General features: G+C 37.5%; 4 protein-coding genes across 10 annotated transcripts in view; 2 read left to right on the forward strand and 2 right to left on the reverse strand.

Annotated features, from left to right (window-relative positions):
• Positions 1-17,748, reverse strand: part of side (sidestep) — a 73,340-nt gene extending 55,592 nt beyond the window's left edge. For all 3 annotated transcript variants that reach the window (XM_017153963.3, XM_017153953.3, XM_017153973.3), the window contains exon 1: positions 16,610-17,748. The gene's annotated coding sequence lies outside the window, so the exon portion shown is untranslated. The remainder of the gene's footprint in view (positions 1-16,609) is intronic.
• Positions 5,771-11,100, forward strand: LOC108056622 (uncharacterized). 5 transcript variants are annotated; one of them, XM_070217808.1, is made up of 7 exons: positions 5,771-6,127; positions 6,519-6,600; positions 6,668-6,798; positions 6,863-6,952; positions 7,232-7,777; positions 7,892-8,051; positions 8,110-11,100. In XM_070217808.1, the coding sequence occupies exons 2-7, from the start codon at positions 6,534-6,536 to the stop codon at positions 8,586-8,588; spliced, it is 1,473 nt and encodes a 490-aa protein (XP_070073909.1). In that variant the 5' UTR covers positions 5,771-6,127; positions 6,519-6,533; the 3' UTR covers positions 8,589-11,100. The 5 variants fall into 5 exon arrangements, 3 of the variants coding, with proteins under 3 accessions (XP_070073909.1, XP_016995958.2, XP_070073910.1); XM_017140469.3 differs by lacking the exon at positions 7,232-7,777 and having other exon boundaries at positions 5,780-6,127; positions 8,110-11,099; XM_070217809.1 differs by lacking the exon at positions 5,771-6,127 and having other exon boundaries at positions 6,411-6,600.
• Positions 17,749-19,283: 1,535 nt separating the features above from the next.
• On the reverse strand, positions 19,284-19,616 carry LOC108065415 (uncharacterized). The gene is given in 1 exon segment (XM_017153407.2): positions 19,284-19,616. A coding segment is annotated over 1 exon segment (333 nt).
• Positions 19,617-20,829: 1,213 nt separating this feature from the next.
• Positions 20,830-21,040, forward strand: LOC108065403 (uncharacterized). Its single transcript, XM_017153395.3, is given in 2 exon segments — positions 20,830-20,925; positions 20,927-21,040. Coding segments are annotated over 2 exon segments (210 nt in total).
• The last annotated feature ends 2,452 nt before the right edge of the window (positions 21,041-23,492 follow it).

Here is a 23,492-nt window from a genome sequence, read left to right on the forward strand (position 1 = left end):
CCAAAAGTGACAAACAGCAGGCGACCGTCAACGCGGCCAAAGCCAACTCGTTAGTAAATCCAATTTGTGCGTGAATGTCAACAGTTTCGGTGCAGTCACAGTTAGAGTTACTATTACTGCCACGCCCCCTTTTCCCTAGCCCCCAAACCGGAAAATGCCGGAAAATAGCAACTACCGAACTGGCGGCAAAAATCGCGTGAGCTGACACATATGACTGAGTTTTGAGTTTCGAGTTTGAAGGGGGATTCAACCGTTTTTTTAAATCAATTAAAAATTTACATTTCATTCACACAATAAATAATTTGCATAATAACACAGCATACACAAAAACACTCACGTAGCATCGCATAATTAAACGTTCAATTTATGCACGAGAAAAAAAGGGGGATGGGAAGGGAAAAAAAACAAAAAATTCCATATGGCTCGCATTTTATAAACAGTTTTCAATTAATTACAGCATTCGCTCAAACAAGGCATTTTAAATGCCGGCCAAAATGGGGCGGCCGCTGCATCGGATAGGCTGGCCGTGTGATGCATTAACAATGATTATTGCATACATTTTGGCGCATTTAAAATTTCATAAATTCATTTGGCCAGACTGCGGGCGTGCGTGCTCTTTAAATTAATTTATCACGTCGAGTGCATTAAATCAGGGCCGATATGTATCTATATTAAAGAATTGGAGATTGGGGACTCAGAATGCCAGATTCTACAATCCAAGGGCCTCGGCGTTCGTAGGACTGACACTGCAGCGCTGGCAAACATAAATCGAGAGACTGTCTGTGATAAATTTAGACCCTCCGGCGACATAAAGCAAGAGCCAGACAAAATGTCTTGTCGAGAGATATTTCTCCAGAATTTACAAATGCAGTCGCAGGCTCCAAAGGGATTTCTGCGGCATATTCCCCAGGGTTTCCGGAATTCTACGGCAGCCTTTGAAGCATATAGACCATAGCCCATTCTCCCGACTTTTAACAAAATATTTATTTATACGAAATTCAGCAAACGCTTTCAAGTGCAAAGACGGCAAACACATTAAAATCAATTTCATTTGCACAATAAAAATACTGACCAGCCGTAGACGGAATGCAAACACAACACAACGGCAGCAAAATCAGTTCAAGGAAATGAAACAATATTTAAATAAATCAAAATTAGCATCAGCCAGAGAAAGAACAGCAAAGGCACAGGCACAGAAAACAAAAGCATCCGAATCTACGAGTTACGAGTTACAGTAGAGACATCTGTATCTGTATCTGTGCGGTTGTGCGGTTGTGCCTGTGAATCGGAGCATGTTTTACATAATACAATTTCCATTTGCCGAAAATAAAACACACGACGACTCTGGCAACGTGCTAAACAGACTAACACAGCAGTTCCGAATCCCCGAGATGCGGATACATATGTAGATGGTGCTGTGCGGGGGATTGCTCGTCATTTTAAATACCGAATATATTTTGATTCCATTTTGGTCAAGGCCCAGGAAGCTTCATCTTCCTCAATGCGGTTGCCTGGCCACAGTCTGTTCTGGCTCAAATTGACATTGAGTTATGGGCCCAGTTTTACAGTATCTTTCCTTTAAATGATTTTCAAATTGTATTGCCCAGCCAGCAGCTAGCAGGCAGTTGTATAACAAACACATAAGCTGGCAGGAAATAAAGAGATGATTTATGTTTATTTCAGCTACCTACGCGCCAAAGACTTTAATAAATGCCATAAAAAATGGCCATATTTAATTGCTGGATGGCCAGTTGGGGGGAGGGGTAGGAAAAATGTTAATAAATGTCAAGACTATTTCCACTCAACTGACAAAATGAGCAACGAGCTTGAAGTTGACACTGACTGTCCACCGCAGACAACGTCATCAGCGAGCAGAGAATAAGATAACCCAGAAAGTGGGTGGCGATGCGGGTCCAGACTTTTTTTTTCGCCCCGCCATAATTTGACATAATTTATGAGTTTTCAATTTATCATCTCTGGGGATGCCATGGCATTATGGTATGGTACTCAGCCTGTGAAGCTGCACTTGCATCCGCAATTTGCCTCGCATTTTGGCCTGTCAAAGCCAAAGCCCGTTTCGAAATGTCAAATGTCAATGCTGAATACCCGAATCCGAACCCCAAATTGCATGTGAGGCACACATGTTCGGGCTCCCACATCGCATTAGCCCAGCCGTCTGAGCCTCTCTGCTGATCTCTGTGGGAAGAGGCTCCCCTTCACTTCCACCCCACTTTCTCTTTCGACGCCCATAAAATATTGCCACTTGTCATCGATGAAGATCCGTCCGTCCGTCTGTCCGTATGCCTGTCCGTCCGTCGCGCATGTTGTTCTTGTCATTAAAGTCGTAAGCACTGTCACGTAGCTGTCAATTTACAAAAATCGCATTAGCCAGAAGAGAAATCTACATGCTGGGAGCATAAATTCGGCAGAAGTACTTATGCTTGCAGAGAAAAAATAAATATGAAGAAATGTATAAAATTAAATTACATTAAAACTGAATAAGAGAAATTATTAAGTAATAAATAAGGGAAAATATAAATATTTTAAGTAAGAAAATTTTAATAAAGGATACAAATCATGAAAATAAGATTACTAAATTAAATTTGTCCATCAATAAATAAAATTGTTTTTTATCTTATATGTTAAAAATTCAGGATCTTTAAAAATTAGAGCACAGTTTATCCCAAAGACTTTGGGAGTCAAAATATATGGTATTTCTAAACCTAACAGATATCTTTCCCCCTTATTTTTTTCTCTGCATCTATGTGCTTATTATGTGCTAGATGGTATGCATTATGTATGTGCATATTTATGACAACTGTCGCTCCGCCGACTTGACTGCCGCTCACATCATTGGGAATTTAGGGCCCGGAGATTACCGAGTCGTAAAACCCGACACTCAACGGCGTGTACGGGTAACTTGGTAATGCTAAGTTGGCCGGGCAGATAAGAAGGCTCAGAAGGCGAGCACTTGGCGGGCTGCACATAATTAGCGGTGGCCACTTAACTAGCTTTCGCATTTTCCCTTTCCTCCTCCCCGAACGACTAAATGTCAACGTAAATTTGCATTTTTAAGACGCATAAAAAGGACTTTGCAGGAGGCACCCAAAAAAAAGCGAGAGGAAAAGCAGCAGAGGTAACAAAATGCAAAACACGCGCAACAGGAAGCAGGAAACAGGAGCGCGAGACTAGCCGCAGGACTTAAATGCTTTTAAGCTGCCAGTCTAAAGAAACAGGGAAAAGCGGTTAACGAATTGTCGGGGCCAAAAACACCGGCGACATGTGCATTTGGATGGATTTCCCGGCACTCCAGCACGTTAAACGGCTTTTCAAGAGCAACGCAATTGAAAGCAAAATCAATTACAACAAAAAAGGGCCTGAAAAGCATTTTAACGACAGCATTCAGTGCTCGCGCGAGCGGCTTTCATTCAATCATTTACATAAAATTTTATTTAACAAGCGAATTCCAAAGGCTTTCATTTTTAATGCGACCCCTTGGATCCCCCGCCTCCCAGATTTCCCAGGACTCTGTTTCCAGGACCCCAGCGATTCCTGCCACAATCCGTTGCTCGTGTGTGAGTGCGTTTCATGCGTGTGTGCATGAAACTTCATTATGAGAGAAGGGAGAGCTTCAATATTTCTGCAAATAAAATGCCAGTCGAAGGCAAATTGAAAACCCAGAATGGCAGAAGGCCGAGCCAAATATTAGCATACTTGGGGGCGCAGTCAAAGTTTGTTTGCCGAAACAAATTAACCTTGAATATGTGTCCCTGTCAAAACGAAGCTGAGCTGGGGAAATTATGCAAATATGCTCGGCACACCAAAACAACAATGGATGTCTCCGATAAGGCCGCACTATGGGTAATTTGACCACTTTTTTTGGCCAAAACCCACTTTTTAAAAGTCGTTAGAAATTAGTTTTGTTAATCACAATGTATTAGGATAACATGAATGTCAAATGTTATTAACAGAAAAGTTTAACAGTGCGCATCACTGTTAAGTTATCAGCAGTGAAAGCCTGCTAATGCTTCAACGAGATGGCAGCGCTGGTAAATCGCTTATTTTGATTATAAGTTTAAATAATCAAAAAGAGTATAATGAAATAACGCAGCGCCGTTTTTGAAATGCAGTTCAATCAGAAAATCATGTAACTTTTTTTTGTGAGCGTTCCGATGTATTTATTGATTGTGGTGTCCCTAAAATCTTGGGTAAAATCTAACCTCAAAAAACATTAAAATTGGTATTGAATTTTTATTTTTAAATGGAGCTACAAAGTGAGTCCAGCTCTTTCCAGCTCTGGAACCTTTTTTATCTTGTAGAGTACTTAATTCTCTTTAAACTCTGTAAGTATAAAAGTGCACTTTTGCGCACTTTCTCTGAAATAAATGTTTTAAGACCTCCATCAAAACATGAATAATTCACGTATTTTTGTATGGTGAATGTCAGTTACGGTGCAATCTTTGCAAAAGCGGTATGCAACTATCTTTGTTATTAAATATTAATTATTTAAAAATTATGTTACATCATTGTTTCATTGAAATAACTTTGTTATAAAGGTTTATTGTATTTTTGTTAGAAATTGTTATGGTAATAATTAAAAAAATAAAACTTCAATCCAAAAATACAAAACGGAAAACTTAGTTATATTTTTAAAAATTGAATACGTTGCTCTTTTTAAAATAAATTTAAAAAATATTTTTTTTTTCTTCACGTTAATGAAAAAAAAAATTTTTTTCTTAAAAAAAAGGCGGGACCACGCCTATTTTTCCAACAAAAATTCCTTTAAATTTAATATAGTAAAATCAAAAAACCGAATTGTTAAATATTGGGTCGTTTCCAAGTTATTAATTAATGCCACAAAAAGTGGTCAAATTACCCATAGTGGGCCGGTGGCCTGTCCTCCCCCGACTAACTGACTAACTGACTGACTGTCGTCCTGTGGCTTTGGCTTCTGCAGAAATTTATTAATTTTAACCAGAGACAGAAAGCCGGAGACTTTGACGTCAGGTTCGGCTTCAGCTAGCTGATAAGCAGCCACACGCTTGACAAAATCAATAATGGCAATACTGCTCTTGTTTCAGCTTCCCAGTTCTGTTCCTGCCGTTCCTGTTGGTATTTGCATGATTAATGAAGCCACGTAATTGATTACACGGCCACGCCCAGTCAGGGCTCAAAAAAAAAAAATGAAACAGAAGAATGGAAGAAACAAAGGCAAAGCCAAAGGCAATGGCAACAGCAACAGCAACTCGAACTTTCGCATGATTTTGTATCATCGAAGGCAGCAGCAAGGCACACAGCTGATTGATGCGTCTGTGGTCGGGACAAAGGCACCCACAATTCACATCCTCATCCACATAGCCCATCCGCATTCCACCCGACTTCACCATGCAGACCCATTTTCATCTCGATCTCCAGCATCATAATGCGACCACGCACGTGCGTGTGGCACATGACTACACGTAGGGAAAAGCAGACCCTCGAATTCCTAGGGTCACTCATCTACCTCTTATTAGAAAATGAAAAACTAATATTAATGCTTTTTTATCACACACCCAAAAAAAAAACCGAAAGTTTAAATTTAATAACGGTTGTGTTAATAATATACTACAGCTAGTATTAAACGGACAGTATTAATTTAATACTATATAATATAAACTCTATACTTTCTAGTTTCTTTTCTATACCAAAGAGTCTAGAAATTGAATTTGTGATATTATTTTTAAACCACGTACATTACATATTTCAGTTTAAAACTAATACTTTTGATTTCTAAAAGAAACTAGAAGCAGTATACAAAATTAAAGTATTAAATCCATACTAAATAATATAAAGCCTACACTCTGCAGTTCTAATTTAATGCTGATAAGTATAACTGTTATACTCTGTAGATTAAATTATATATCAGAGTTTCGATTATCATTCCTGGTGTGAAACTAGGAAAATAATGAATAATGAAAAACAAATCCTGGAGTGAAACTCGGAGCACATTAAAAAGGCGTTAAACGATTTCAGTGACAATATCAAAAACGCGTTATAGGATTTCAATGACGTTTAACGCATTAGTCGTTTGTTGTAGTCATCGTGTTTCTGCATTGTGCCGAGTGAAGAAAAAAAAGGACATACATACGTAAGTAAAATAAAATTGTTCTATTTCTAAATAGATTAAGAATTTCTAATTATTGAAAAAAGTTTGTGTGTTGTTCTCAAAAGTGATAAAGTACATGAATAAATAAGTGTGCTGTTCTTGTTGCCATGGTAATAAGTTATTGGCTCATGCGCATACATACACAAATGTTTCATGTATACACGTGACAATTGATTTACACATGCACATGCGCATGTGCACATACCTTGTTACCATGGCAACAAGAACTTATTATGTTCTTATTGTAAATGTTTTTTATTTTGACCAATACATTTACAGATTTAACGCTGTTTAATCCTTATTTATTTATTTCGCGTGCCAGTATTCACAATGTAAATTTTTCATACCTATTTTTTAACATTTAATATTTCAGCGATTACATAAAATAATGGACAAGTTGACCGAATTTATTGAGGAAAATAGCTTGGACCCAGTTTGCCTTCTAAATTTGATTGGTAAGTAATCCATGAAGAACTATAAAATATAGGTATTTTTCGAAAAATTAAGAACATTTTTTTTTAGACTGTGGCTATACTTATGAAAATTTGCAATTCATCGAAAATGATGATTTGAATTTCATATTTCCAAATCGGGAAGACACCGCTTTGCGGTCTGAGTTCAGGGCTAAGCTTTTCGAGTGGAAAGCTAAAAATGTGAGCATTTTTATAGACAAATTTAATTGTTTTACGGTCAACTTGCCTAATTACTTTTTTTTAGAAAAAAAACTTGCAAACTTTAAATCAGCCCAAGTCCGTCCCAACACAGAATGTAGAAGCAAATATGCAAAGTGGGCCGAATGTTTGTAAGGTAAATATATATCTTTTTAGCACAAATTCATTGCGCTGCTTTTGTAACTTGGGCCTCACCGAGTAGTTTTTATCCACCGTTGAATAAATAGTAGAATATTTTAATATTTGAAATTAATCTGAATGATATGTCTACATTCTGACTAAGTTAATTATTGTTAAATGAAAATTTGATTTTCTTATTTACAAAGCTTCTTATTAAAACTACTCGGTCCAACCTAAAAACCTCTTTAAATCATTTCACTAATTTTTTTATATTCTTATTTAATTATTAATGAAGAGTGCAGTTGATATTCTTCAGTCTACCAGTTGTGGAAAAAAAATTATAGAACTCTATAATTCGATTCATGTTTTGTCGGAGGAAAATAGGCGAAAAATTGTACATTTAATTTCCGAAAATTTTTACAATCCCCAAAACAACACCTATGCAAGTGTTAAATTGGCGGAAATTGAAAAGCTAGCCAACGAAATAGTAAACATATTTCCATCAGAAAAGATCGAAATTTACTTTATCGGGCGCAAGGCAGCAAAAAGAAGTAGCCCTGGTGGAATTTTGTTTAACAGGCTCCACAACCACTTCAAAAAAAGAAAGATGTCTCCAAAAACGGTGGTCTCAGAACCAGAAACCGCAGTCTTCGTAGCCAGCAGCGAAATAGTCGACTGCGTTCAAAAATTAAAGTTTTACGTTGGGACGGAAGACGACTCGATGGAACTGTGGACTGCAACTCATGAGTTCCGGAAGAACTTTATTAGCAATCCAGACAACAATTTCGCTGAAGTTATCAGTCAATTTCCTTTATTTAAGCAGGCCACAGGATTTAAGTTTGTAAGCTTGAAGCCCCATTTTGGGATCTATGTGTTTGTGATGTTTTGTTATGCTATTATATGTTTAAAACCATTTTGTATTGTTTTTTAAATTGCATTTTATATATACTTCTAGTTGGAACACGACTTCAATAAGTTACACCCCAATCGCCAATTTGGATTGACTACAAAGTGGGAGGACACCGTACCTAAACTGATGTCCTACTATAATATTTATTTAAAGGACAACTTTTACAAAAAACTCTTTAAGTCTTTGGACGATTCTGTTTGTCCAAGTAAGTTTTTTTTTAATGTTCTTCTGCTTTAAATTTAAAAACTGCATTTTTATATTAGGCTCAAAAGACTGCATACTGTTTATGTGTTTGCACGCTGTTATAAAGCCATCTCACCGCTTTACCGTCACCCATGGGAATGTGAAGTCCTTTCGCAAGGCAACAATAGAGGACAGCGTCTGCAGCACAGTATTACAAGTCTCGGAAGTAAATGACTTGCAAAATCACTTGGAACAGTTGAACAACAAGAACGTCGAGTCTAATACGCCGATTCAACCGTTCGTCATCGTTGTCGGCACAGAGCTTACAAACTTAACTGAGTTTTATGTTAGCTTTGGAGAACACCTTTATAAGTTTAGCTCGTTTGTACTGGCACTTGATATATGCTTTAAAGTGTATCAGGTATTTGGCCTAAAATACCCCAACGAGTCGCACAAGGTGTGGAGTTTTTTACAGGAGTTTATGTATAACATAAGTACACCATTTGATATCAAACATTCGAATGTCGTTAATGTCATCGAAGACTTACAAAAAATGTAAATAATTTGGTATAATATTTTAGTCTTAATATATATATTTACTCATAGCATTAGTTAGTTTTAAGATCTTTAATATCCATAATCATTTTAGTCTTAATTCATCATTTTTCATTTTCATTTTAATTTTTCTACAAATAATCCAAAGCAAAATGCATTGCTTTAAATGTTTTAGGGAATTTTCCAGCCTCATTACCTTATGCTTACATTTTAAGCATCATCACAATTTAAAAGAAACAGATAAATATAAATGTATCGAATTCAATTGCGACCAAAGGTTTTCTTCTTTTAGAATATTTAAAGCTCACCTTAAGAGGCATATAAATCTTAAATCAGTACAAGTCTCCAAAGACGCACAAGGTTCAGATTGCAATAATGCATTACAGATCTGCAGCACTGAAAGTAATTCTTTTGACGACCCTCCGACTTGTTCTCAAGTTGAAATCACTACAGAATCTTCTTCGGACTTATCATTTGGACAAATAATTAAAAGTTTTGAATCAAAAATTTTAGAAGTCTGCCAGCAAGCCATAACTAAATTGCATGCAAAAGATAATTTTTGCAGAAAAGACGTTTTATTTGTTCAGAACATCTTTGAGGAGGTTAATACAACCATTGTAGACTCATTTAAAGACTTGTTTTTAGATAAAATTTCATCCGAAACTCGCCCTCATGCCAAATCGTTTTTAGACTTCTGCTGCATGCCATTTAAAAGCGTTGAAACTGAACACCTGTTTTTAAAAAAACTAAGTAGTGACAGATATTTTGAAATGCCCACAGTTTTTAATGTAAGCAATGAATTGCAAGAAACGCATCAAAATTACAAGCCGACTATTGCACCATCGAATATAAAGGGGTGCATTATGCCAATTATATTTCAAATAAAAACATTCTTTGAACTGCCCGGTATTTTAAAATCAACTATGGACTTGATGAAAAAATATGAGGGAAACTTCAATCTAAGCCATTATGTAAATGGAACTTCTTTCAAAGGAAAAGTTTCCAACTTTGAAAAAAAATACGTTATTCCAATTTTCTTATATTTGGATGGTTTCGAAGTGAACAATCCCTTAGGTAGCCATGCAGGCGTTGACAATATATGTGGGGTATATTACACATTTCCTGTGCTTCCTCAGCATCTACTTTCCAAATTGGATTTTGTATTTGTTGCTGCCTATTTTAAAAGCAAACACGCAAAAAAATATGGCAGTGACCCCTTCCTTAAACCTTTAGTTGACGTTTTTAAAAGTCTGGAAGAAACTGGAGTAGAAATAAGTTCAAACGAGGGTCCGATTAAAGTTTACTTCATACTTTCCAATATTCTTGGGGACAATTTGGGCCAAAACGAAGTTCTTGGTTTTACGACGTCTTTTAAAGCCACATTTTATTGTCGGTTTTGTACACTTTCTAAGGAAAATACTGCCAAGGAAGGTGTTGCTTTACAAAAGGATTTAAGAACTAAGGAGAATTATGAGAATGCTTTGGCTTTAAACGATTTAAAAGCAACAGGCATAAAATCCAGCTGCATATTTAATGATCTAAAATATTTTCATGTGACGGATAACTTTATTGCAGACATTATGCATGATATTTATGAAGGTGTCTGCCGATACAGTATCTGCGAGGTTCTTTTGCACTTAATTTTGAAGGAAAAATTATTTAGTTTAAATACCTTTAATTGTAGAAAAAATCTTTTCGATTATGGAGAGTCAGATTTAGGAAATAAATCAATACATTTCGAGCTTTATCAACTTAAAAATATTTCGATTAAAACTTCCGCATCGGAAATGAAAACGCTTGTTCATTTCTTTACCTTAATTATTGGTGACTTTGTGCCAGTTGGAAATAAGGTTTGGCATTACTTGACCAATTTAATCAAAATTATTGACATTCTTCTTTTAAGCGAATTTGACTCAAGCTCCATTAATATATTAACAAATTTGATTAAGGAGCTTAATGAAGGATATGTAAAATTATTTGAGAAGCCACTTAAGCCCAAATTTCATTTTTTAACGCATTACCCAGAAATAATTCGAAGAAGTGGTCCCCCCAAACACTTCTGGAATTTTAGATTTGAGGCGAAACATAAAGAGGCCAAAATATATTCCAGAAATGTAATGTGTAGGAAGAACATTACGTACTCCCTGAGTATAAAATCGGGCATTAAATATTCCCTATTTTTAGATAAAAATAAAGAAGGATTTCCCAAAAATTTTGTAATATTAAAGGAAACTCCTTGTGAAATAAATGCAGCAGACTTTTCAAGTATACTCAGTAATTTTCAAAATAGTTTTAAAAACATTATTATTAATAGTTTAAATTATAAAGGAGTTGTATATAAAACAGGTTTTTGTTTAACATTAAAAAAAATTGGGGAGGGTTTAAAGTTACATGAAATAAGGTACATTCTAATAACCAATGAAGAAGATATATTTATATTAAGTTATCAACATGATCTGATAGAATTCGACGACCATTATCAATCGTATAAACTTGGCAAAAAAGAAAATTCCCTAAAAATTAATAATATAAATATATTTAAAGGACCACCAGTCCAATATTATAATAAATCAACTGTTAGTTATGTAAGAATTAAATCATTTTAAATATATTTGTTAGATTACATAAATGTATATAATTTAAAATAAACCAAAAATAAAAATTCTGTGTACTTTTATTGGGGGTTGTTCCTAAACTACAATCAGTTTAAATTGTATACCACAGTTCTTAGGAACTAGTATGAATGTTGTACGCAATAGTATGAAGAGTATACTAAGAGTAGTTTCACTTGTATACCACAGTTCACTAACGTAGTGTGGTTTCTAACCGAATTAGTATAACATGTATAATAAATAGTATTGCAGTTATACTAAATAGTATCAAAAATAAACTATGAGCCTCAATGCGACTGCACCTAGTGAGTATAAATTTTATACTCGGGGGTCTCAATTTAATACTATCGAAAGTTTCAATTTAATACTTTCGAAATTATATAGTTAATACTCATCTTATTGATGCAAATTAGAAACTCAATAGTGTAGAATTCATGTAACAATAGTTTCGTTTCTATGACTATTTTTTTTGGGTGCACCTACTTCTTAATTAATAAGAAAAAGAAAGAAATCACTTAGATTTTAAAATTATTTAAGAAGCATGCAATACAAATTTCATAGTGTGTCACTAAACCTTAACTAAGTTCTCAGCCACTTCTTAATTATTATAAAAAAGAAAGAGATCACTTTGGTTTTAAAATCATTCAAAAAGGTGCCTAAAAGCATGCAATAAAAAAATGTTGTACAAAAATTATTTTTTATTGCATACTTTTAGACACCATTACATCTACTTTTAAGACGTAAATAGGAAAATACATAAATAATATTTAAAGTCTCTCTTGTTCCTATTACTATTTAATCAAAAATCACTTGTTTTGGCCTAACTTTTTTATTGTGTACCCCGGCTGATCCAAAACCCTGTTTCGAGCCATGTCAGAAAGACATGAGGAGTGGGAGCGGCAGAGCCCGGGCCAAAGGCTGTCATTGACTGCGGATTGGCGTTGTCAACGATGCAGCGAGCTTGTGACAAAGATGATGATGCAGCCGCTCTCAAAAGCTGCAGCAGACATCCAGGGGGAGCGATGGGTGGTTTGGGGCGGAAGTCGGGCATTCTCATGGCTGGTTATTTATGCGTAATTTCTATGCACACACGCAGAGGCTCTTCGGCTCATCGTCCTGGCATCCTGACATCCTGGCGAGGGAATGGTGATGTGGATGGAGATGGGCATCCTGGAAGGCGGCCACTTCAGTTTTAGTCCCGAGCTCATCGCCCGCCCCAAGTGGTTAGTGGTTAGCTTTGTTGGCCCGCCTTCGCCGGAGCTTTAAGGCCCTGCTGCTCATACAGGCGCACAATCATCAATCAAAATCAAAAGCCAAAGTACTTTTGACATTAATTTATTCAAAGGGGATACAAGCACTTTTCGAGCTGCACAAACGCACCGCAGAAAGGGGGAAGTTTGCAAATTGGAGGTCCTCACTCTGCAGTTATGACCACTTGGCCATAATAGTTATTTAATTTCGAATGGATGGCATGCAAATTCCTCTTCATATTTGGCCAAATATAAAAATATTCTAATTAATATTTATGAACGCAGCGACGAGGCGCTTTGCATAAATCACAAGCATTTGAATAATAAATACGAATTATGCATTTAATTAAGATTTGCCACAAAAATCCAGTGGGTGGTGAAAACCGGGGGTAAACAAAAATCCAGCGAATCCATTTCCATTTTTCCTCTTGTCTTTTTGCCTCTTTGCATGTGTGTTTGTTCGTTTTTGGGGCTAGCGAGATTTTGATTTCCTCAGCTTGCATCGGTATCACTCAAAGCGAAACGGGCGACAGTCGCACAAAAAACCAAATCGAACGAACGCCGGGCGTTTTCAATCTAAATGCAAATGCTTGCGGTGTGCTTTTTGTTTCATCCTTGAGCCGCGACAACAGCAGCAGCAGGAACAGCAGCAACATCGAAAGCAGCAACAGCAAAATCCACAGCAATTCAGGTGAAATCGCAACACAGAAAGCCAATTAAGCGACTCAGACATTAATCGAAGCTCGTTGCAGATATCGCGAGAATCGGGGAGCATCGAATCTCCTATAAAAAAGCAAGGTAAAGGCAATTCGCCGTGCTTAATGCAGAAATCGCATTTGGTCAACAGTATTCAGCATCCTGGCAATTGTCCTTTTTTCCGTCATTTCTCCACACAGCGATTTTAGTTAAATTTTTTTGGATTTTTTCTTGTATTTTTTTTAAAGGTGTCTTTAAGGTTTTTAAACGATAATCTTACGTATTTATTTCTACATTTATATTAAATTTTATGTACAATTTTTTTTTAGGTAATCTAATCTAAAAAATCTAATTAATCTACCTTTTGTAATTAATTATTCGTGCTATCTATCTTAATTATCTTATTATTTATTTCATAAAATACCATTTATATTCAAATTTATTTCCACAGTCTTTATTGGGATGCGATAAAAATCGAATAAGATTAATATTTTCTATTTAATTATTCGTACTATCTTTGTTAAAATTCATTAAAGAGTATGCCCTAATAAATTAGTTTGAAATATTTTTATTAAATCTAAATATTTTATTTGAAAACCATGTTTCTTATAAAATATTAGTATATAAAAATTCCGTGGAACAATAAGTTCCAATCTTATTTGAATTCAATGACTATTAATTTCCTTTGGTGTATTCCATTTGAGGATACAGCTACCAGATACCAATGCAACTGGATGGCCATGTTAATACCTATTTCCAATTCAATTGGAAATGTTCATGTTGGCTCCATGGTTTCTATTGCATTAAGGGCCAATAAAAATTTACAAGCAACCTACACGAGAATCGAGAATCTCCCACCGGGGAGGGCTTTTCCTCTGCTTTTCCTCTGCTTAAGTGTGTTTGACATGAGATAAGCTCGTTTTTCCCGGTTCGCCTCATTTGCTTCGTTTACAGCAGGCGAGCAGGCTAAATTGATAAATTATGGCATAGACTCGGACTCCGCAGACTAGGAATTGCCGGCAATTAGCTGGGCAAAACGAACAATTAGCATTATGTGATAAGAGGTACCAACAACATTATAAGTTATAACATATCTATCCAGACAACCGAGACACTTGAACGAATTCCATCTGCAATTGAGACGTGTAAGGTCAACGAAAGTCTGCCGACTCGGGAATTCTTTACCCATCAATGCGATATCGATGCGAATGCGTATGCAAATCACGGCCAACACTTTGGGGGCATTAGAATTACAAATATATCCAGAGAGCGATTTTACACAAGGGCGACGATTCCTCGAAAGCCGCGACGTGACAGCACGCAAATAAAATGGAAGCCTACAGAAGATATTCACAGCTCGTGAAAAAAGATACAAAGTAAATATGCAGAGTCGAGGAAAATACATAAATCAGCGCGGTTAAAAAATGTAAAATTAAATGCAAACAGTGGCGAAAACCAAGATGCGGAAGCATAATTGAACTTTGAAGCTGAAGCTGGAGGAGCTCCTCTGCTCTCTACTCTCCACTCTCATTAAAGCCAAATGCAATTTACGCCGATAATTTGCAATAATTTGCATACTACGTGCTGCATTTTCCGCTGCACCTGCAACGCTTTTCCCATGGATTTTTCACCCACCCACGTGGCACTCTACGTGCTCCAGCTTTTTAATTGCACGGCTTAGCCGAGCCGAGGCGCGTTGGCATTTTGTAAATTTTCGTTAATTGGAAAATGTGCCAGGATTCATTTTCATCTATTTCCCAAATGCCCCAACGCCATGCGTGATCCTTGTGGAAATTTAACCCGGTGGCCAAGGCTAAAAATGGATTTATTTTGGTCCCGGCTTAATGGAATTTCCAAATGGTTATCGCCTTCAGCGATCCCAGTCGATTATCCTTGCATGCAGGAGTCGAGGATTCGAGGCGAGTCTCTTCATTATGCACAAGTCTCTCGGTGAACATTTTCGTAGCTGCCTGATTGTATTTACCCATAATATTTATCCATTTTCAAAAGCTCTCGGGGAAAAGCCGAGAGGAGTGCAATTGTTCCAGCTAAAGGATTTATTATGCATAAAATTGCTGCAGAAAGTCAAATAAAATATGTATTGAAAGTTTTATTGTTTGGCAGCATATTTCCCTCGCTTTTCCCTTTTTCACTCCCCCTTTTCATATATTTGCACATGGCACACATTTCCACTTTTCATGTGGAACTGCCGCTTGTGACGCTCCCGGCATTTTGTTTAAAAATTGAATTCTTTTTTATGCATTTACCTAAATTTCGTTTTTTGTTGCTCCCCCGAAAACTTTATGTACGCAGTTTTTTTCATCGCCCCGTTTCGCCTCGCTTTGTTCATATTTTCAACTTTGTGCGGGTGTTTTCGGCTGCCTTTTTATATTTCTATTTGCGCTCGTGTGTTCTGCCGGATTTCTATTTGCTTTAATAGACCAAACTCTGGACAGGCCAGCACACATATAGTATGTATATATAGTATGCCAACACTGGCTCAGGATCCTGGGATCCCGGGATCCTGGAGGAGGGACGTTGGCTTTGCAAATATCCTGCGGCGGTGGCGTTTATACATATGAGAGCTTACTGCGCCCTCTGTCGGGCGGAAGGGGAGGCACAGTGGATTTTGTGATTTGCTTTTTATGTGTGCCATATGGACCAATGCTACCACTACCTATAGGAATACAGAGGAGAATGGGGCCACGCACATGGGGCCTTGTTTTGGCTGTAAGGCGCCAAGAGGCGCTTAGCGAAATTCATGCAAAGATTTGACCGGATTCGGATTGTTGCCAAGGTTGCCGTTCCCAAAATACAAATATGCGGATAAAAGAATGTTCGGTAAGTGAAGAGGATTTTGTCAATGGATTCCACGCTTTTAATAACTGGGTTTAACAAGTATTTTTATTTGGATTTTTATTTTGATAGGAAACCATTTAGGATAAATTTGAGAAATTTTAACATTTTAGTATGGACAAATTGATAAAATTTAAAGCTTAAATTAAAACAATAATTATTTTCAGTTGCAATTTAAATTTACAAAAAAGGTTGAAATATATAGAGCCACTAATTAGCCATTAATTAGTAAAAATAATAAATAAATATAGTAGTAAATAAAAAATGTTTTAAGTCCCCTTTAGATTGTTATACTTTATTTCCATTATTCTACCTTGGTAACAACTTTCGGTGTCTGAATTGTTTTACTCCCTACCAAAAACAACAATAATAATCACAACATAAATCTGAGTTCTCGAGCCTCTTTCCCGAGAAGTGACCATCTCAGAACAGCATTCCACTCAGACATGAAAATTTGAGAGGCAAACAAATCTGTCCCCTAAGCAAACCCACGCAAGCTGCTTGGGGATCCAATGGCAGGGATCTGGATGGAATGGAGAATGGACCTAGAGCCATAAGCCCGGACTTACAGCTACAAATCAGCAGAGGAAGAGGGACCAAGACCAACTCACCCCGGGTGGCTTTCCCTCGCTGGCTAATCCAAATGGCAGAGGAACTTTCAAGGCCTTCGTAAACTCGGCAACTGGTAAGTTTAATTTATGTTTTTGCTTAGCCAACAGAGAGAGAAAAGCAGAACTTTTGCTGCCCCTCCAGCTATTGTTCTAATGCACTGACCCGTATTCTTAGAGATGTCTGCATAAACAATTTGTATCTTGCGGATGCTTCCATGCACTTTCACTTCGGTCTGCCGGGCAGCGATGACAATTGTGATAAATTGTATGACCGATCAGAATCAGAGGGGGTGGTCTATATGCGATATAGCCGACGAACTGTTGCGCCCACTCTGGATAAATACACACAAAACACTCGCGATTCCCGCACTTTATATATAGAGGTATATACTGACCACTACAAACGAAACCGCAGTGTGTTATTGTGTCATTAATTTCTCCTCTTTCTTTGTAGAATCCCACTTTTTTTTATATCATATAGCTGCTCTTTTGGCGCTTAAAGTGCGAAAACTGACTGGAATTAATTGATGATCCGCACGCAACTGGAGTGGTGATGCGAATTCGTTAATGAGCCAGCGTGACGCGTCCACATTTCCATATGATTTACTTGGGGGTCCGAATTTTTCAAATTTTCCGCAACTCACTTTTCAGTTTTGTTGTTTTGCCCGCTTTGCACTTGAATTTACTTTCCGCTTTCGGCTGTTATTGCTGCTCGTAATCCGCTTTTGCCCTAAATTTCAATTCCTTTTTTCGCACTGCAGATTTTTCGGATTGCTTCCGTTCTTTTTTTCCAGTTCTTTTCGAGTGTTTTGATAACTGAAGTGTATTATGATTTTCTTTTTTTTCCGGCTCGTTGTCTTATTTTTTTTCTTGATTTTTGTGAGTGGGCGGAAGGGGCGCGGCACACGCAATCCTGAGGGATGCGCAGCACTTTCGAGAGTCACGCACCGCCTACCCTTTGTTTTTACCCTTAATTAGCCACATAAATTGCAAGTTGGCCGGGAAGAAAAAATTGAAAACACTTTGGCTAGAAGAAGTAGAGATCTTTGCAGAGTTTTGCTGCCGCTTCCGCAGGAATTTGATAGATATTTTTATAGAATTTTATAGAGCAGCACCCGCACGACGAACCAAACGCTGGGAGCCACGGATAAGAACTAAACAACAATCGCAGCTGCCGCTGCTCGCCTTCTCGGCTGCTGCTGCTGCATGTTGTTGCTGCTGCTGGTGTTGCTGCGGGGTAGCAACACATGCCGCATATCATTCACGCTTTTTCACTTCGGAGACCGAACTTCGTAACCCCTAGTCACGAGTCTCGCTCGCTCTCTCTAATTTTCCACTCTCTCGTGTCGCATGTTGCGTGTTGCTCGTGTGCCGCACGGCAGCAACATTGCTTCGAAGACGTGACCTTTGGCAACTGGTCGAGTGTTGTTTTGCCCGCGCTTGAAGCCAATTAATGGGCCACTCCACTTCCACCAGCCATGTGATTTATTGGCACCTCTCATAAATCCCAGCCCGATTTGGCCGTTTTGCTTGCGGGATAAACAAAAAACACATGCATAATTTCCATAAATCTTTTATGGCTGCGTGTAAAAAGTTTGGGGCTCTCGGCTTTTGGCCAATTATGCGCCCCGAACTAGGCACTAATTTGACAGCAAAGTGGCCAAAAAGGCTTTATCCCTCCTCTGGGGTCACCCTAGGTCAACTCAACTTAACTTGGGGCTCTCGGCACTCGATTCGTGTCCATAACTAACCCCATAATTGAGTTATCCCCCTGAACGAGCTTTTGTTGTCGTCGTCCTGGCGAAGGATTATCAATGGCCTGTGAGCATTTACTACACTGCCTGCTGATTACGTTCTTCGAATTGCTTCATTTTGGCCCTGCTATACGACAGTTTGTAAGCTGTGCGGGGGTACAAATGCATTTTCATTAATCCATCATTGGCAAATTGGGAACGTGTTGGATTCGTAGGCTATCGAGGTATCACAGTCTAGTTTTGAGTGATATTTAATAAGCATACTGCATAAATCGTAGAAATAATTTAGTAAGATAGATAAGTAAGTATCTTACTTATTACTTATTAAATTGATTTCAAAGTATTTAGTATTTTAAAAATATTTTATCTACTATTTTAAATAGTGCATATTAATGACTTAACATGACGCTTTCACTAAAATAATATAATTACACCTTCATAAATAAGATTTATTTCTTCTTTTATTTTTAAAATATATATTTTTTATATATTTTCTTTTTTTGTTGCGGAACATTTATGTTTCTGCGACATGTTTCGCTTAAACATGTTGTTAGTAAAAATAAACATATCTTTGCAACATAAGTCCAGTGATTGTAAAACTTTATGAGCATTGATTAATTTTAATTCACATGAAATACGAATTATATATAATTCTATCTGAAAATGATTTAAAAAAAATGAACAAAAAGCATTTAAATTTTAAATTGTGCTGCGCAGAAAGTTTAAAATTAGAAATGGTATGTTAATTTTTTGTGTTTTTAATGTGCTTTAAATATATTAAATTTTAAATTGCTTTTCAAGGCATATTTCTCTTCCCTATACTCACAATATGTTACACATATTTTCTAACTGAATGTGAATGCTGCTGCCGCTGGTCATAGCTATAAAAATATTCGCTGTTGTTAAATGGGAGCAGATTGTCACATGGTAATGCAGTTGCAGTGGCAGCGGCAGTTCCAGTTGGCAAGCTGTTGCACCTCTAAGCCATCCAGGGCACTTCGATGGCAGCAGCAGTAGCGGCACGGCCTCCACTTTTCCTGGGGCATTAGCCTTTTATGCCCCGCTGTTGCAGTTGCTGTTGCAGCTGCTCGCCCGCGGCAACCTTCACACCTATGCACATCACATCACATCACATGGCGCATTCGCATTGTATGGCCACTTCCACTTGAGCGCCGCAGAAGTAGGAGGAAAAGAAATGGAAAGGAGAAAAGCGCAAATAGGATCAAGGATAACAAGGGCATAACAAATGCCATGCAGCCGAGTGCCAAGGGGGCATTGCAAATGCTTTTAAAGCAATACTTGATGCCGGCTGATTGAGTGCCAAATGGGCTTACCACCCAAAGCGGGAGTTTTCAGTGGGCCACAGCGGCTAATTGGGGCGTGGCCTCATCCTAAATCCTTCTTCAACACACTACAAATGTTAATTATACTTTAAAACCAAGAGTTTTTGATGATCTGAAAAAAAATATTTATTTTATTAAATACCCATTTGAACAAAAGCTCTTTAACTTACTAAAGCCTTTATCTATTTTATATATTTCTCTTTTTACTGCCACCAAATGAGCCACGCAGCTTACCCAAATTAAATTTCAGCTAATTAATCATCATTTAAGATATTTCTTTTCGGTGTGGCTATGACATTTGTGCATTTGTCTTGATGTTGCAGTGGAAATTTGTTTGTCGGGTGAAAAAACTTTGCTTATTTCATTTTAATTGCTTCGCAGTCGCAGGACTCGGCTCACACACACAGAGAAAGGGAGAGAAAAACACACACACACAGACACACAGTAAAATGCGGTTGTGTGGCAACCTTTTGTGGGTGTGTGTGCTCATTAAAAAGCGAGGCAGCTACGCAGAAAAGCGACATTTGCATAAAATGCCACTGTGTGTGTGTCCCAAAAGCTGAAAAAGCGTGCCACTGACACACAACTGTCACTCACACGCACTCAAATATGAACAGGACTCCCTTACACACAGACAAAGCCAAGTCAAAACTTGCAAATTTTAATGCATCACAAGATTTCAACAACTTCCTATGTCTCACAATCCGAAAAATCATCACCAGCAGGCTAGCAGCCTCGCAGCTTGACGCTGGGAAATAAAGAAAATCTCCAGCTGTCATGTCACGTGCCTCCTCCGTAGGAAAACTCAACCCACCCACCTACCCACTAACCATTTTCCAACCCACCCACTTGGCTGGAATCTCAGAGGCTGAGGGCTCATTAAAAGTGGCTGCCGTTTTGGCCCCGGGGCAGCCTGCCTTTTGCTTTTGCCGGTCTAATGAAGTTTCTCATAAACGGGGGGCCAGGACCCCTCAACTTCCGGCTGATAGGGCGGCACTACTACTACTGCCGTTAAATTGTCGTTTCCTTTTTTACGCACCAAAACTGCGTAAATGATTGACAGCTGGACATTGTGGCTGAGTGAATAACTCACAGAAAGACAGGCCGACTGGTCGCCTGATTTATGTGGGCGTGCCCCCGACAGCCGTGCTTTGGCTTTGGCGCTCAATTAAAGAGGAACCCAAGTCAAAAGTCACCGAAAGACAATAGAGCAGCCCATCGCAAACCCACCAGAAACCATCGATGGATTAACACATCTCCCGGGGCAACATCTCCTCCCAGGCGACAACCCTCATGGGCAAGGTCTTCGGCTTGAAGGCTGGGCTGTCATATAAATCAACCATAATCAACGCGAAATGCGGCTTGACTTTCTATAGATGGACTGCGATACAAGATTTTCCGATAAGCTACACTTGGGGAAAGGGGTTCCCTTGGCCATTTCTTATTTTCTCAAAATACCTTTAAAGATCTCGTTAAATTGCTTGGTATTATATTTTATAAATACTTATTTAAATTGATAAGCATTTTTCTAGCATTATTTTTATTTTTTAGAATATTTAAAAGATTACGTTACATTTCACATGTATTCCGAATTTACTTTTATATTAATTATTTGGTATTATAAGAACTATTTTCAACTGATAAACTGTTCCTATCATTATTTTTATTATTTCTAATTTTTTAAATTTTGGTTTAAATTTATTTGGTTTTAATTTTATTTCTAGTACGTTAAAGTTTTTAAATAAATTCATTCCGAATTTACTTTCATGTTTATAATAATTTTTTGGGTGTTTATTTATTTTAAAATAAATATTGCATTAAATGTAATTTATTTTTTAATGACTAAATAATACTATCCCTTTATTTCTCCCTGTGTACGAGCGGGTAAACGTGTTTCGCGGGGCGCATAAATCTAAATTACACTGCAGCACCAAGGGGATTGTGGCTCTGGACCACAAGTATGAGGGAAAGTCGGCTCAAGATCCGAATCTCCCCCGAAATGATAGATAGAAAGTGAGAGGAAATTGCCGGCACTCGTTGGCATTGTTTGTTTGTTTGTTTGCTTGTTCGAAATGTTTTCTAATCGGCCAAGGAGTCGTTCACACTCACATTCACACCTCCCCGCATGAGGGTTCCTTAATTGCAAGTTATTGATGAGGATGGGTTCCCCCTCCCCACAACTACTAAACATTCAATTTTCAGGAGAACAACACCTTGGGCAGAGTGTGGGAAAAGAAATCCGTAATATGAACTGTCAGCAAAATGAACCTTATGAAAAGTCATTGACAGGAGCAGCACAACAACAGCAAACAGCAGACACAACTGGGTTATCCTGGGCCCAGGTCCTTCAATAGGTGCGTGTGGGCGTGTCGACGGCAAAAAGTGAGATGCAAAGGATGGAAAAAAAGGGAGAAGCGGAGAAAGGGACAAGTGGCGAGAAACAGACAGAGAAAGGTAGACAGAATCTCATTTGCGGTCATGTTGGCGTGTCAAAAGCGGACAACAATGACAACCTCAGGAGCAGAAACCAGAGCGGCAACGGCAACAACAAGGTTGTCAGGCACTTCCAGACCTCTAGACCATATGGCAACCATTTGCCTGCACATTATAAAAAAAGGAGGAAGCTAAGCGGAAATATTGAGAGCTCAGGCCAGGGGGATCAATGAACTCGATATACCCTACCCTCACCCCAGCAACCGCCGATGATGCCTTTCAATTTAGAGATACTTATCTACCTAAATACTGTGCGTATATAATGAGATCAATGATTGGTGCTAGCCTTTTCTAACAAGCCTGCAGATCAAGGCATTAATATTACTATTTATTTATTAGATGATATCTTTAAGTATACAGTAAAACCAATCTTTTCATTAACCCAGAAAATTAAAAAAAAAACATTTTAATATACCTACAGGGAATTATATTTAATCAATAAAAAATATAAAATTTTAATTACCAAACTTTCATTAAAAAAATATTTTAACAAAAGTTAAAGTAATCGAACCACTTATTAATAATTTATGAGCAAATAATGCATTTCCCGCTAGGTGGCGCTTGCATATTTCCATCTCTCTCACACTCATTTAGCTGAGTAACGACTATTTAATAGTCGTGCATTCAACTATAGCATTTAATTATTATTTTAACGTTTTTATAAAACTTCGCTAATGAAGTTTAAAATATCATATTTTTTAATTTCATTTCATATTTCTTATTTAATCTCTAAAAAATAGTGACTTATTAATTTTTCCACTGCAGTAGGTAGCATTTCATTATTGTGTCCGCCGGTCAGGGTATTTTTTACTCAACGCCATATTGATTTTATAATTTTCAATGTGTTCATAATTAGCCACACCCATTGGACAGCCGAACCTCTTTTCGAACCCCGCCCTCCGGTGATTCCATATCAGTGCTGCCATTTTGTCCTCTTTCCGGACAGATCTGTCCTTTTTTTAACGGCTTTATCCGGAAAAAATTTCAAACATCCCCTATCCGGAAATCTATCCTTTTTTCAAAAAAAAAGGTTTTGAGTGTTATTTTTGCTAGTCGAAAGTGTATAAACCTGTTTTTATTTGCTAAAATGCCTTTTTAACCATCATTCTTACAGTTTGGCACTTAAAAAATAATTCTTTTTACAAATTATCAAAGAGACGTAAAGCAGTCGATGGATTTTCTTTATAGTACGATTTTTTCTGTAGCAAAAAAAAAGAGGAAAGCACTTTTAAAATTTCTTAATTTTTACTCTCTGCTTTTTTGTCAGAAAAAAAATTCAGATTTGAACGACTC

Source organism: Drosophila takahashii, chromosome 3R (genome assembly GCF_030179915.1).
Source record: "Drosophila takahashii strain IR98-3 E-12201 chromosome 3R, DtakHiC1v2, whole genome shotgun sequence".
Classification (NCBI taxonomy): domain Eukaryota; kingdom Metazoa; phylum Arthropoda; class Insecta; order Diptera; family Drosophilidae; genus Drosophila; species Drosophila takahashii.

Excerpts from the sequence above, each read along its gene's own strand:
- LOC108056622 (XM_070217808.1), top strand. The coding sequence starts at position 6,534 with ATGGACAAGTTGACCGAATTTATTGAGGAAAATAGCTTGGACCCAGTT. Across the intron at positions 7,778-7,891 it reads AGGCCACAGGATTTAAGTTT|TTGGAACACGACTTCAATAA; the intron begins GTAAGCTTGAAG and ends ATATACTTCTAG. Across the intron at positions 8,052-8,109 it reads GGACGATTCTGTTTGTCCAA|GCTCAAAAGACTGCATACTG; the intron begins GTAAGTTTTTTT and ends TTTTTATATTAG.